Source organism: Petaurus breviceps, unplaced genomic scaffold (genome assembly GCF_028583685.1).
Source record: "Petaurus breviceps papuanus isolate PSGF00001 unplaced genomic scaffold, PetGlider_PUasm1.0 220, whole genome shotgun sequence".
Classification (NCBI taxonomy): Eukaryota; Metazoa; Chordata; class Mammalia; order Diprotodontia; family Petauridae; genus Petaurus; species Petaurus breviceps.
The window spans coordinates 17410318-17426954 of record NW_027185876.1 but is presented as its reverse complement, the minus strand read 5'-3'; the positions used below and the strand labels follow the sequence as shown (position 1 = coordinate 17426954).

At 39.6% G+C, this 16637-nt stretch overlaps 1 protein-coding gene across 3 annotated transcripts in view; it reads right to left on the bottom strand.

The window, feature by feature from the left end:
- The window catches only part of PBX1 (PBX homeobox 1), a 328301-nt gene that overhangs the window by 48502 nt on the left and 263162 nt on the right, over positions 1 to 16637 (bottom strand). For all 3 annotated transcript variants that reach the window (XM_069094679.1, XM_069094681.1, XM_069094680.1), the window contains 2 exons: positions 12429 to 12673; positions 1940 to 2130 (listed from right to left, as the gene is read on the bottom strand). In XM_069094679.1, the coding sequence (XP_068950780.1) occupies positions 1940 to 2130; positions 12429 to 12673 (436 nt within the window). The remainder of the gene's footprint in view (positions 1 to 1939; positions 2131 to 12428; positions 12674 to 16637) is intronic.

Here is a 16637-nt window from a genome sequence, read left to right as displayed (position 1 = left end):
CACTTATCCATACTATCCCTGTCTCCAATAATGTATGATCCTGAATACAACCATCCCTCTATCTGGAGCCTTATATCCAGGTTCATCTTTTCTGGAATAACTGGTCAGGCCAGTCCATGGAGGCTGAGAGAGAGGATTGCACTTGACTAACAGATCTGAGCCAAGCATTCAGTTGAGAAGTGCTACATGTCCATGGGTAATTATCAAATCTTGTACTGTAAATCTATCAAATTGCTAAAACTAATCCCATTACTGAATCAGGCCTCCCATGTATATTATTTATTTCCACAGCAACATGTCTCAAAGAGCCCCCATTCGTGAGAGGTACATGTTGTGGCAGAATTCCTATGGCAGCAGCAAGGTTTTCAGGAATGTCTCTCTTTTGACTTGGTGCCTGTTTAGGCAGCTCATAGTACGGGTGGAAACTGTGTGGCATCTCTAGACTGGAGAGGGCAGAGTTAAAAAGCATACTTATAAAGCTGGGAAAGTTTCTCAGTCCTTCTAGGGCTGGAGTTTGGGGTTACTTAGTACTATATTTTCCTTAAAACACTAAAATTAAAGTGACAATCATAACGAACAATTAACAACAACAAACAACATTCAAAAACATCTTGCAGAAAAGCTGCCAGTAAGGCAATAAAGAAACAATTTCAAAGGCATTTTGCCTCTTTGTTCTGACCAGCCTGGTATTAAAGGGACTTTCCATGCAAAATCTAAGACTTAAACTAAAAAATCCACAGTATTAACAAAGGCTAGTAGAAGAAAAAAGAGATGTCCATAAAATCCTGCAATGGTTTCTTGGCAAGTACCGTTTGCCTGGCTATCTTGGCTTCAGAAAAAATAAAAATAAAAAAATCAGATGAGACAATGAGCCTGGGCCTTCCCTTCTTCTCAACCTCTTACTTCAAAAGATTCTAGGCTGTGTCCAACTTTCTTTTCTAAGTCTACTGATGTAAATACCGACTCCAGCATTTTAACTAGGGGAGTTGCCATGGGAATGTAAGCACCACATGCCCAGGCTGCTGTTCTACCCAGGCTCAGAGGAAAGGAGTCAGAAGGCCAGTAGACACTTGTACTTGGCACCCCCAGGGAATGGAATGATCTCAGCAGCCTAAATCAGCTTAGACCTTAGGCACACAGAGTGACAGGGAAGAAGGCAGGATCACCTGTTGATAAGAAGTCTAAGAGGTGACTGCTCTCATAATTCCACCATTATATCCAACATCGAAAATGTCTTTCTGGGTGCATACCCCAGATTCAATGGTAAGAAAAAAAAAAGCAAGGTAGGCTTACCATAGAATGGCTTCCCTGAATTATCCCTATTTAACAGGGTGGCAGGGCCTATGGATTCTCATTTCTTTCCTGGGTTCTGTATGACCCAATGACCTCACTCATTGTTAGCAATTTTGGAAAGGACTTCCCAGCAGCCATTTAGCACTGAGACACCACAATAAAATGGATGAAAGATGGGTTATGGAGGTAACCACCTGTCCACTGCAGAGTCCTTGAGGAGTGAGACACAAGTCACTGCAATGGGTCTATGACTCTCTATGAGCTAAGCACTATCCTTTTCATCATCAGCTTCAACAAAATGTAAGCTCAGTAAACTAACTAAGTTAACAGAGGTTCTATAGACCAATTAGGTAATGTCTTATATACATATGCATTACTATTTTCCAAACGCATATGGAGGCTGTTACAATTAATAAAACACTAATTAATTCAAAAGTGTTGCCAGATTAATACGAGCAACATGGCACAGTGGGAATAGCATTGGATATTGAATCGAGAGACCCGGGTTCAAATCCTGCTTCTGATATTCACTGCCTGCCTGCCTTGGTTAAGTCACTTATCTCCCTGGGTCTCAGTTTCTTCACCTGTAAAATTCTTTTTTTGTTGTTCTTTTTAAAAATTCAGAATGGTAAGGAAAGAGCCTCACCTTGCATCCAAAAACCGCGAACGTAGAATCATGACCGCTTCACATGTGCTCTGCTTGAGCTGCATCTGGATGGAGCTGAATTTGCGATGGATGATGCTCACCATTCTTTCAATTTCCTTTGGTGAGATAGGCCTGGTCCGGCTCTGCTCACGAAGCAGGTTCATCACATGTGTAGTGAACTCATTGCAAGCCTGAAATAGCAGGAAAATGAAAGAAATTCCAAGAAATGGAGAGTCATTGAAGAGAACACTGGGGGTCCAGTCAGGATGGGTGGCCAACTAGAAAATGTTCTGACTGGCTGGATACTAGATGATTCTTGATATTTAAATCCATTGGTGGTTTGGTTCTAACCTACCTGGTTAACTTTATTTAATAACATTACTTGCCTTTCACATACTCAACACCACAGGCAGACAGACTTCTAACTGTCCTTCACATGTGACACCACCTCCCAGTTCTATGACTAGAGGCACCTAGTGAGTGCTATAGAGTACTGGACCTGGAGTTGGGAAGACTTGAATTAAAATCTAGCCTCAAACACTTATAAGCTGTATAACCCTGGGCAAGCCACTTAAATGCTGTCTGCCTTAGTTTTCTCAGCTGTAAAATGAAGATAATAATTGTATCTACCTCCCTGGGTAAAATGGGATAATATTAAAGGCTCCTAACCAGGTGCTTAATAAATACCTATACTCTATACACAGAATGCATTCTCTCTTTACCTCCTCCTCTTAGAGTCCCTCAATTACATCAAGGTTTGGCTCAAGTACTTTTGCTATATGTGGCCTTTCCTGCTCCCTTCAGTTTCTACCATTTCTCTTCACCAAAAAAACAAAGAACATGATCTTGTATTTATGTTGCATTTATTTGCGTACATGTTGTACCTCCTTGAGAACTTGCTTCATTTTTGTCTCTGTAACCGCACACTGAACACAGTATCTATTAGACACACAGTAGGACTTTAATAAATGCTTACTGCTTGATTGACACTAGCTAGCTTTGTCCCTTTTCTAGTTTATGTCTGTAACATGATTCTGACATGTCAGAAAACATGCAATAAGTTGATACCACAGAATTAATCCCTTTCTTGGACAATTTAAGGGTAAGACAAAGGGTTTCCTTCCTTCCTTCCTTTCCATGACCTCCTTAAGTCAGAGAGATAGAGTATGGACCTCTTAGAAGTACCTTTTGGTCTAACTATTCACAGGAAAATGAATCACCCCACCCCAAATCCCCCTAAAAAATTTTGAAAGGGACAACTTCTTATCAAACTCTGTTATCAAAGGTAAAAGATAAGAATGCCAATCCTGCTGTAAACTCTTCTCTATTCTTGAGTCCTGAGGAGTCTCATTATTGATAGAATAAAGGGATTCTTCAGCGAGATGTAATGTGGTACAGCTGTCCTCATGTCTACTTTTCAGGCAAAGGGATCATTTCTCAAAACCACAGAGCAAATTATTTATTTTCTCTTTCAGCCTTTATCAAACCACCGGCCTATTTAGCATTGGTAACATTCCTCCAAGTGACCTGATTGTGACTCCACAAATGGGCAAAGATATCCTTCCTTCTGCTAACTTAGCGTTGACTTCTCAATTTAATATTCCAGGTTTCAAAAATCAGAGCCCATAGTCAATGGATAAGCATATTGCTACATTCTGATTTGAGCCCTGGCCTAGAAGTAACAGTGCTGAGGATGGATTAAAGACTTTTAGTGAATAAGAGAGTTAAAATAGGACTGATAACCTTTTCTGACAGAAATCCACCTTGGCCCATTTTCCCTTTTCTATTTCTAAGACAAGCATATTCTCCTAGGGCCTTATTCCCAGAATCAACATCCTCCGGGGACCTTCCATATCATCCTGGTCCTTTCCATATGATTAAAGAGCTTTCTCAGGAGACGAGAAAGTCCTCAGATTATATATTCCGGGCTAAGAATTTTCTTTTCCATTTTTGAAATTTGCTGCTTTTAAAACTATTATTATAAAGTCAGAGAATATCAGAGATGGAAGAAGGCATCTCATTCAAACCCTTCATTTAACATCATAGATAAACTGACTTGACCAAGGTTACAGACTGATTGCTTTGCCGAACTGAGGAAACCAAGGTTTCCTAACTCCTAGACAAGGGATCTTTCCACTGTGCCATATGACTGGCATCATTAGTTGCTGTTTAAGCAGCCGTGATGCAGCTTGCCTAGTTGTATATTTAATGTAATGTATAATGATTGCAGTTGGTGGGGGGCCATATTTATGGAATAGTATATACCATGAGATATTGCCGATGTTTTTATTATTTTTGCTAAACTTGGATTGTTCATTATAAGGGATATATTTGTGGGATATGTGACATATTTGGAAAAGAAATTGCTGTCACAAAAGAAGGTTTCGATAAAAATGTATAATGAGTTGAGACTGGCAAGTTAGAAAAGTGCTTTGAGACCTTTAGATTCTCTGAATTTTGAGTTATCACAGTATTGTGGTTAGTATTCCTTTTAAAATCATTATTCTTCATACACTAAACTCTTTGCACCTGTCAATGAATGACCTTTTATATGCTTGCTATTTACCCTGTTTCACACTGACACCCTACAAGCCATGTTAACAAGTAGAAAATAACCAGATAAAGAGAGGAAAATGAGGCCATTGGCTCACACCTGAACAAAAGAGGAAGCAAGCCTTTGAGTTCTTCCTTCTAGTGTACCTTGGGGTCCCTGAACAGTTAACTTCATTACTCAGTGCCTTACTTTGTCCATCTCTAAAATGGGGGATAACGGTTCTTACCCCAGCATCAGGGAGGTGATACCAGTGGCCCCCAGGGATGCAGCAAAGGACACTTAAAGAAAAATCTATGTGAAAGCACTTTGATCACCTCATAAAAAGCCTCTTTCGAAATCTTTACCGTTTCCCACTACCTCACTAATCCATCCATCCACCTTGGGGATACTTCGCTAGGGCTCGGTTTTCTTCTTGGCAAAGTGGTGGTAATAATAATTGCCTCCTCCCTACTTTGCTAGGATATTGTGAAGATGAATGAGATCATGTCTACACAGCACTTTGATCTCCTTAGAGAAAAGTGCCATATAAATATAAGGTATTGTTATTAGCTTCTCCCTGCTCCCCTCCTCCGCCCGAATAACACAAAAAAGCGGAAATGAAACCTGGCAGTAGCTTGGCTAAGATTCTATAAGGCCAGGGGGGTGGGGATCAAGGGGAGGGTAGGCACACAGTGGGCATCCCAACCCCCTTTTCTGGGGAAATGCTGCAACATGCTGGGTAGCAGCTTCCCAACCTCGTAGGGGCTCAATGGAAGGAGGGGCTGCGTGTGAGGCGATATTGTCGACTGCACCGCTGGGAAGCCCCAGCTCTTGGCTAATAATAATGTGCTTCATTACAGTGAATAAAAATACTCACAATATCTGATGTTTATGCTGGGCTTTTCAGCGCTGACCCCCCCACCCCCGTCCCGTCCGCAGACAGAGGAGTCATTTCCACCACTGCTGAGGTGAACCACAACAGCTGCTTCACAGCTGCTTAGGAATACGCAGCAGAAAGCAGCAGAGTCCTGTGTCCACTTTCGATGGACACAACATAACGACCCAGATTTTCCCAGGACCTGAACCACACCCTGCCAACAGATTTAGAAGCTCTATTGGCCGCTGGATTCTTTAGGGCCACAGTAACTTAACTATTTATTGTTGGAATTATCTAATGAAATTCGAATGGCCGTGCACCCTGAATGTGCCTGGGCTGGCTTCCAAAAATGTGTCACAAATGACTCTTAGTCTTTCTTATTTCACATGTATATACTGCTTAAAGGCTGCTTGCCTAACAACAGCCCTGGGAGGGAGGAAGCACGATTATTAACCCCATTTTACAGATGAGAAAGCCATGGCTATAAAACCTTATACAACTTACTCGTTGTCACACAAAACTAAAATCTCTGAGTAAAGACTCAAATTCTTGTCTTCTGAATCTTAATCTAACATTCTATACAAGGGCAAGTATGTGTGTACATGTATGTTTAGAAATAGATATACATGTGTATGTATGCACAATCTGTATATATAAAAATATATTGTATATTAAATACACATATATGTAGATACACAGCTGTATACAAATATACTGTATATTAAATACAACTATATGTATGCATATATATGCATGTATATATAGATATGCTGCATATCAAACACATGTATATGTACAAATATATATTGTATATTAAAATGTATATGTAGGTATAAATGCATCCGTATATATAAAAATATATTGTATATTAAACACACACATATGTATATAGATATACAGATACATACACAAATATATATTAAATATACATGTATGCATAAATGTATATATACAGATATATTAAAGACATCCATATGTATGTATATATCTGCATATATACAAATATATTGTATATTAAATACATGTATATGTATATATATATTCTATATTTATACAAATATATAGTATATTAAATATATATGTGTATGAATCTATACATTTTTTTTCTACGTAATGACAATAGTTAGACTATGAAGTATTTTATGTAGTATTTTTAAGAATGACAAAGGGGATCAGTACATACAACAACTGCGTCCCCATTTTAAAGATGAAGAAAGTAAAGCAGACATAAGTGACTTGCCCAGGGTCATCTAGCTAGTAAGTATCTGGGGCTGAATTTGAACTCACATAGTCCATGGCTCCAGCTACTGTGCCACCTATCTTATATCAAAAATACTCATTATATAAATAATTTTGTATGGCCTTTTGAATGGCAAGAGATTAAGTTTCCTCTCTCCCCCGATTACCTTTATTATAATTCAAAAACAATCATTTAGTAAGTATCCATGTACCAGGCATCATGTTAGGCTATGGAAACAAAAATGGAACAGACTGGCCCCAAGGAGCTTACAGTCCATTGAAGGGAAACAACATGGTACCCAAACATAAGTGTACGTGTGTATGAGAAATGGCATGTAGTTTCTTGGTGGGGGCTCCTACCCCTTGCAAGATCACAGAAGCTGGTGCTAGCACCTAGGCCTTATGTAATGAATGAAAGAAAACCAATTCCTTCTTTCTAAAGAAAGTCTTCAGACACCTCTTTTACATCAAAACCTCAGGATGAAACAAAAGCTGATTCAAGGTTTGGTCCCCACCCTCCTCCAAAACAATAATAGTAATAGCCAGTAGAGAGCGTCACTATCCAATCAACCTGCCACTTTGGGGGTGAGGGAAAGGAGGCAGAAAATCAACCATAGAACTGGCAGGTTGGTCTTTTCACAGACACGGCCAAAATGTAGGGTCATATTTCCACTCTGACAGTACTTCCTACCAGAAAACAGGATCCTCTGAAAAACTGTTGACAAATAATGAAGAAACAGGGAGGCATGCCATTCCCTAAATGGATGGTTAACAGTATGGCTCCCCTGCATTGTTGAGTTTCTCACTTTTTATTGTCATTCTGCTACAGTGGACAGAGCACTGGGCTTGGTCAGGAAGACTCATCTTCCTGGCCATCAAACTTGGCTTCAGATACTATGTAGCTGTGACTCTGGGCAAATCACTTACCACTTTTTGCCTCAGTTTCCTCATCTGCAAAATGAACAGGAGAAGGAAATGACAAACCAAAAATGGTATCTTAGCCATGAAACTCCCAAATGGAGTCACAAAGAGTCACACACGACTTGACAACAACAAAATCCTGGCGTGCGCTCTCCTGTCTGCACCTCTCTATCCCAGTCCTCAAAAGCACTCCTTCATTTCCGTCCACGGAAACCCTTCTCTTCTTTCAGGCCTCAGCTCAGCTGTCACCTCCTCCATCAAGTGTTCCTCCGGCTCCCCCCAGATAAAAGTCTTCTTTCTGTCTTCAGATTGTCTTACCACACCTCGTCTTGACCTGGTCTTTTGCAACTATTAAATTCTATCTTGTATTAAGTGATTTTTGTTTGTTCTCCATTGCTATATTCACTGTAAGTTCCCTGAAGGTAGAAATCACAACATTTCTCATCTCTCTATGCCCAGTGTCTAACAAATACAAATAGGACAAGTATTAAGAGCTTGTATATAGAAAGAACCATTTGTAGTATGTGCTTATAAATAGTAAGCATTTAATAAATATTTGTTGGATTGAATAATGTGAACTTTCTAATGTAGAGAGAACTAACTTGGCAGTCAAAGGAACTTGGTTCAAATTTCATCTCTGCTACTTAATATCTCTTGTGATTGTAGCCTAGTCATTTCAGTTCTCTGGCTTTCTGGGGCAGCAGAGTATGGATGGAGTATTGGGCCTGGAGTCAGGAAGACCTCAGTTCAAATGTAGCGTCTTACTAGCTGAAGGACCCTGGACAAGTCACTTAACGCTGTTTGCCTCAGTTGCCTGACCTGCAAAATGGGGAAAATAATAGCACCTATCTCCTAGGGTTGTAGTAAGAATCAAATAATTATTGAAAAAGTGTCAGCACAGTGCCTGGAACTTCTAAAATAAGTACTAAATGATAAATGTTTGCATTTATTATTATCTGTAAACTGAGGCAGAAATAATAAGTTGCTTTATGGCTTAAAATTTATGATCCATACTATACTTTTTCAGGTATGTCTTTTCTTTGATCTTGAGGATGTCTCTTACAAATTGGTCAGAAAACTCCTCATACAACCATATTAATCTCTTTAGGCTCCTCTCCACCATCATGTTTAAGTTATTGGCTGGGGGCTTTGGGGGATGGGGGTTAGTCCTATAGTGAGCTAACAGAGATCAGAGATGGGATTTTTTTCTAAGGTGAAAGGGCAATAAGAAATGAGTTGTCCTGGGAGCGAGTTTTGGGCAGGATGCTATGCCCTGGTCATCACATATTTCTCAAAAGGAAGCAAATTGGAGCCCTTGAGTAATCAAAGGCATTAAAATCTTGGGCTTGGTTCTTCAGGGACAGGAAGGTGGGAGCTCCAGGACACCAGGGGTTAATTTCTAGGTCCAGGTTCTGTCCCCACCTCTCCCCTGCTAACCTTTTCCCAAACTGTTTTTAACCTATCTTCTGCTTTTCATCCAGGTCTTCAAATTGCTGTTACATAAAGCATCCTTTCCCCCCATGCTGATTTCCTCTGTCAAAGTTTAGGGCAAAGGACCACACAAATCCTTTCAAGTTCTTGGAAATGCATGCTCCCAAAAGCCAGAGGATACGTCATATGACATCCAAATTTCCCCTTATTATTTATCATGAATTTCAAGATGAAATAGTTACTTTTTCCTCGAGGTTCCCATTACTTCAACCTTGGTAAACAATTCATTCTTATGATTAGAATGAAGAAGGAAATAATAGTCTCATTTGTTTCTTCCACCTTTTGAAGAATTAAATCATCATCAAGGCAAGTTAAGATTCGTTCAATCACTGGTTTTTGCAACACACTAGCAGAAGTCCAAAAGGAGATCACAGAAGTCTCCATTGCTACTACATTATGCCTCAACACCAACTTGATGAACTGCTTCTAGAATTCATCTATTTCTTCCTTCTGGCTGGGCAATCCGTAGTATGCTCCCAAAAAACCCAATTTTCCTATTTTTGATTCATGATGGGAAAAAAGAGTGTCTCCCAGGCATTCAGAGTACGCGAGGAGTATCTCTACCTTCCATTCAAAATCACTCAGCTAGCTGAGGACTACTACTGCCACTGTTGTCAGAAAACTGTAGCTTATTTTATCCCCAAGCTTTCCTTGGGGCTCCGAGGAAATGTTTTTTAGTCAACATTCTGTATATTATGGCAAAGACAAAAAGAAAACCTGCTCTACTAAAAAGAAGTGAAAAACCTTTGTACTTATGTTCTCTCTTTTTATATCCTGGGGGAAAATTCTCCTCTTTGAAATGGAAAATTACAAGGACTTTCTTCAAATTCAATTGATTTTTTTTTGGTACATATGCAAGAGGGATATTTTCAGGAAATCCATTTCAGGTTTAGGTGAGAGAGAAATAAAAGTACTTTATCCATTTTAAATTTTAAAATGTCTATTTCTATTTTAAATTTTAAAATTCCTATTAAGTTGTCTTTCATCCTAAAAAGAGATTGGCATATTCTGGATGGCGGAAAGTCTTTTACTTATCTCATTTTCTTACCATCTTTTGTCTTAAAGGCAAACAATCTCAACATGACAATTAAAAGCAATGAAGAAAAATAATACGGGAACTTATGACAATATTATATTTTATGGGATTGTAGATTTATATCTTAAGGGCCTAACAGGTCATTTTGTTCAATCCCTTTGTTTTATAGATATTGAAACTGAGACTCAACTGATTGCAACTTGTCAGCGGTCACAAAGGTAGTGAGTATCAGAGCAAGGATTTGAATTCAAATTCCAAGCCATTTGCACTATACCACTGAAGTGTTTGGACGTGTCACAAAACAGGCATCTGAAAAGCCATCCAGTTAATGTTCTCCCAGGACATCAGGTCTGCTCAGACTCCTTAGAGTATTCTGTATTCAATAATAAATTCATTAGGCCAGTAGAATCTTGATAAAATTCTTTAGTCAGTAGATAAAGATGATACCCAGAGTTCAGGCTTTACTAGTAATCATGGAAGAGATTCATAATACAACTTTACATATGGGACAAAGGATTAGAAACAGAGTTGGAAAGGGCCTTAGAGACCATCTAGTCTGACTTCATTTTACACATGCAGAAACTAAAGCTCATAAATGGGAAACGGCTTGTCCAGGGTCAGAGAGGATTTTAACAAATCTAGGATTTGTTCCCAGATCATTTGACTCTAAATACTATGCCATACCAAGTTGGCTCTACATGAATTAGTCCTCAGTGTGATGATGTTAAAGGGCCAGGTGTGATGATGTTAAAGGCCCATACTTGCTACTCCTGGGAAGACTGAGGCTAATGGACCACTTGAATTTGGGAGTTATGAGCTACAGTAGTAGGGCAAAAGCCAATCATGTATTTGTACTAAAACCAGAACCAATGTGGCAAGCTCTAGGTACAGGAGACAGGTAGAGGAATGGAACCGGGTGGCCTAAGGAGGGGTGAACTGGCCCAGATTGCAAACAGAGCAGATTAAATCTTCCGTGATAATCAATCGTAGTGGTATGAGGCCAGTGAGTAGCTGTCATATGTCTTGCCTGAGCAAGATATCATAAGCAACAAGAATTGTTTGTGTTTTCACATCTTAAGATATGATTTCCTCACAACAATCCAGAAAGGTAGGAGATTCAATGATTACCACCATTTAAAAGATGAGGGGAAGTTAAGTGACTTACCCATAGTCACACAGTCCTAGCTCTAACTCCAGGTCCAATGTACTTTCCCTAACATATCACCATTACACATACACATAAATACATTCGCAATATGGAAGAGTATTTCACATTAAGGCTTTCATTGTTCTATGAATTAGAATCTTCTTCACCACATACAAAATCCTGAAATATTAGGGGAGATGGGCTCAGGAGGAATTATGAATTGTCTTGAATTAAAACAAATACATTCTTCCAAATCAGATAAAATATAAGATCATGGATCAAAGGCTTAAATCGGGAAAAGACCTCAAAGGTTCTCTAGTCCAATCTCCTTATTCCACAGATGAGGAAACTGAGAATCACAGAGGTCAAATGTTCAATGTTACCCAGGTGACACTGAGGTGTTGGAGGTGACCTTTGCTCCCAAATCCTCTGGTTCCACTATTAAATTGTAGTTTCTTCACTACACTATGGGACCTGCATTCCCAAGTGTAAGTGTATTCTATCTAAAAACAAATAAACACCTTTATTTTGATGGAGGGTTGGGGGAGTCTATCATTAACTATTCTTGAATCAATCACATTGAACACATTTTGAACAGTCACTATTCTGACGGTATTCATCCTATCATCTGTAGAAGATAGGATAGTACTGTGACCCTCCTTTCTCGGAAAGGGAAGGGAGGGAAGTGAGCACAGCAGGTGTCCTGAGCATTGTTTTCTAGCTGGGGGAATGGGACCTGGGACCTCCACCCCTGTGCCAGGGTATCATAGATTCTCAGAGTTGGAAAGGTCCTCAGGTCATCTGGTCTGATTGGTACCTGAATAGAAACTCTCTACAACATGGCAGAAGAAGTGTGGTGTCATTGAAAAGGCCCTGGTTATGGAGTCACAGGAGCTGGAGTTGGTTTCTGACACCAACTAGCATGGTGTCTAATGCACGTGGGAAGAACTTAATAAATGTTCTTTATTTTGATCTTCCACCTCAGTGTGAAGACCCTCAGCAACCAAGGATTTTCTATCCTTTAAAGGATGTGCACTGTACCAAAGGAGTCATTTTTATCGTTAGGCCATTTTTCTTTATATGGAGTCAAGACCTGCCCTCGGCAACTTCTCCCCATTCCTCCGAGCTCCCCAATGAGGAAACTGCCTGCTCCCTCTGTCTTCTGTGAACTGGCCTCAGTTTTTGCCCTTTGCCCCTTACCGTTCTCTAAACACACCAGGGAGAGATATGAGTTTTTAAGGTTACCTGTTCATATTTCTCCAGTTCTGTGTGGTAGATCTGTCGGATTTGTGAGAGTTTGGCTCTGTAGTCAGAATGCTCGACTGAGTTGTCTGAACCAGCTCCCCCGGATGCCGCTGCTGCTGCCGCCGCTGCTGCAGATCCCCCACCTTTCTCCGGCCCTGCCACCCCCTCCGCCAACAGCATGTTGTCCAATCGCATCAGCTGGGGGTCCGTCGGCTCCTCTTCCTGGGCTCCTCGGATACTCAACACTGTGAGAGAAGACAAACAAAAAGGGAAAAAATTAATAGGGTCATGGTGGTGAGGTACAGCGCTGGAGAAAGCTTGTCAGACCTTGAGTCAGGAAGCTGGAGCCTGAGGAAGACATAATTTCTATCAGCCTCAGTTTCCTGATCTGTAGCACATACCTCACAGTCATATAATGAGAAATAAGACAATGAGTGTGAAGTACTTCTCAAGCCAGAAAGCACTCCAAGTAAATGTGGCTACTATTAATAGTTAGCTCTTATTAACACTAATTCAAGGAAAAGGTTAGTGTCATTATACATATGCTAAATAAATTCCTACACCAGCTGCAGTACAGCATTTTAAAAATGGCCAAAGAACAGAGAAGCATGGCTGAGTCCACCTGTCAATCTTCCCTCCGAGTAAATTCCACTAAAATCTGAATGTTCACTTCAAGAAACAGTACTTCCACCCAAATGTTTGCCTCATGGGGATCAGTCAGGGAGTGAGAGCAAGAAATAACAAAAGATAGCCTGGGGGGGGTGTGTCCCTTTTTATCCTAAAATATGAAAAGGGCACAGAAAGCCTTCAATCTACTGGGAGAACCTTCCCTAGAGAGAACCTTTGCTATGGCCAGATGACAAATTGTGAAGCATGGGAAGGTGCTGTGGGTCACAATCTTCACTGATGGAGGGCACACCTATATCAAAGAGGTCACTTATTTCACATCAACTAAGCTGCTTTGTAATTTTACAAAATATACATCAATGATTCTATAATGACCAAGATGGAGTCGCTTCGATAATACACAAGGACCTAACCAGCATGGAGAAATCCCAGCACAGTATGTAGTCTGCCTCACATATGGATAGTGGAGGTAAAATCTCCTCGTGTAAGCCACTTTTCACAATACCACAGTTCAGATAAAATCCAGAGCTCTGGGGTGGAAGTGGAACTAGGAAGTGGGAGGAGATCCATGACCTTATGTTCTATGGTCCTAATGAGTCTTTCCATGTTCCTCCAAATTCTTTATATTTATGGCTTCTCATGGCACAACAAAATTCCATCATGTTCATATATCACAATTTGTTTAGATATTCCCCAAGTTTAAAAAAAATCTTTTTTTTCTAGTTTCTTTTACTTCTATAAAAGTACTGCTATGAATAAAGCAGCATCTACATCTTCCCCTTTAGTTTATATGCAATTTGCATACAATATGCCTTAAATCATAACTTTTGTGTAATAGCCAAGACCTTATTAAAGAGGTGCATAGGAGCAAATTGTAGTATGAAAAAAAATGAGGGTTATTCATTTATGTACTTGTTTGGATAGGAGAGAGAGACAGAGACAGAGAGAGTAATAGGCCAGCTTTTAAGTTTCTAAGAGGTGGTGGTTAGAATCCAATTACCCAGTGTATTCTGAGGTAATGAGCTGAAGATTAGAGGATAGGGTGGCTGCTATTTCCAGGTCATGTTGGAAAAACCATAGAAGTAGCTGAAGATGGAATACATCTTTTGAGCTCTGAGAGTTTCTTCCAAATTCTACATGTCTCTGAAGCTTACAAAGGTCATCTCCACAAAGCTGTCCTGGGGAAAGCAGATGTGAACCCAATGGGAAGAGAAACTGACCTTTTCGGGGTATTATATCATTTTATAGGACGAGACTACAACTTCCTGCTTATAATAGAAAGGTCTTGGAGAAGACCGTGGGAAATCTTTCTCTTTCTCTTATTTTAAAGGAAAAGAGAACAGTAGTGACCTTATCCGAAGGGAAGGGAAGGGAAGGGAAGGGAAGGGAAGGGAAGGGAAGGGAAGGGAAGGGAAGGGAAGGGAAGGACGTAAGACACAGATAGCAACCATCGACTGACAAAGAATCATGAAAATGAGGAACACATACAATTCTACCTATGTACATCGGGCTCAAAGGTGCACAAGAGACCTCTTCCCTACACACACACACACACACACACACACACACACACACACACACACACCTCATAGATACTTCAGTACCAACTCCCTCCCAACTTTTTCATCTGGACATATATTCAACAGCAATGGAAAGAATGACTTTATTTCTGGAAAAAAAAAAGAGTCCATAGGGTTTGTTTTCTATTTGTGTGTTTAAAAAATAGAAAGAAACCCACCAAAAAATCCAGATAACTTTTTTGTGTATGAGTTAAGGAAGAAGAGGAGTAAAGGACACCAGAAAATGTAAGGCCTGAACAGAGGGCCATAGGAACGGCAAGTCTAACACTGGGAGGGGTCTCTGGGGTCATCTACTCCAACCATCTCATTTTATCTATGAGGAAAGTGAGAGACAGAAAGGTCTTGTGTATTTGCCCAAGGTCACACAGAAAGTATGTGTGACCAAAAAAAAGTAGCTGGCAGAGGCAGGCTTCCCATTCAATTTCTGTGACTCTAAATCTGGAACTCTAGTCAAAATGAGAAGTGGTCAATCCTCATGTTCCACTGGTTTCCACACAATGTCCAAAGGATGTAAGAAAGGGTTTTTTGTCTTTCCTGTTGGGTGGAGCCCCTTATGGGGAATTTTATGGAAAGACTATATTAACAGTCACAAAGGATAGGGCTACCATGAATGGTTTACAATTTGCATTGTTTCAGAGACTAAGAAAACAGATTAAACAATGTATTCATTTGTCTAAGACTGAAAATGGTACTTTTGAACAATATTTGGCATTTATATTCTATTTCACTACATTTATTCATTGAAATTTATGAAGTCCTATGGAGAAATAATGGTTAATAAATATTTTTATTAAAAAAACTGAATATCATTCACCATTTGCTTTAGAACTAAGGGGAGAAAAAACGCTGAATCCAGCCCAAACACTTGGAATCAGAGCCCAGCAATCCCTTGTCACTCTATGCTAATGATTTGTTCAAAGAGGGGGACTTTGTTTACATGGCTTATGGGTATTTCTTTTTACTTAGTAAATGTTAATTGCTTTAACGATGAAAAAAATCTCTGCTGAACAGCAAATAGCATTAATAAGGTTTCCAAGATCATATCAAGTATTCCCTTAAATTCAGGTGTGAGTATCACAAAATAAACACAGAAATAAGGATGTAATGATGCCTTCACAGCAACGTTATATTTCCACAAAATTCTCTGGGCTGCCATAGCTTTTAAAGGTCTACTCTGTACAGACTCAATTTCATTGTTCAGGACTGAAACTATATATTTGTTTGGGAAAAGCAAGCCTGTGTGAGTTGGACAAAATATCAAATAGCTTTGAAATCGTCATTTTAGGGATCACGCAAGTGAATGCTGTAGAGAAGAAACTTGGGCTCACTGGGTTATATTTCTTTTATAATTTGACCAACAAGAACTTGGCATGCTAGGATCTTAATATAGTGTAACATAACTTTTCTGCATTGTACTCAAAATCCAAAATGAAAAGATTACAAAATACAGAGATCGAAATGGGACACAAGGAGAGGAAAAGAACAGAAAGAGAGGGAAAAGTAAAACAGATGAATCCAAACAGCTTCTGTATCTACCAAATAAAACAAATTTTCATGAAAAGAAAAGCAAGGAAAGAATACAGAAATACCAGATTTTTAAATGTTAAGGACAATCTAACCAAGAGGAGATTTTTTTTTAATTTTTGGAAAGATTCACTTGGTTCTGATGTGTCTAGAGTAGAGGTCAGTGTCTGCATAAATGGTATTATAGGCAGGCAAGCACCTAGAGAATGAAACAAAATATACCAAGAGAAAAGTGGATACTGGGCTTCCTTGACGCTTGAATCAGTTCAGCTAGTCAGTTAAAAAAATCCTCCCCACATTAAATAAATAAATGAAAAGGGTGATGTGTCTAAGCAGATCTGATATCTCCTATTTATTGCTGGAAGCTTGCACTCTGGCGAGGAGGAGACAAAATGATTATTTAAAAGCTCCTTTTTATCTCTACAGCACCATGCAAGACTCAAATGAACCTTCTGCCAGGACACCAGAGATGTTAACA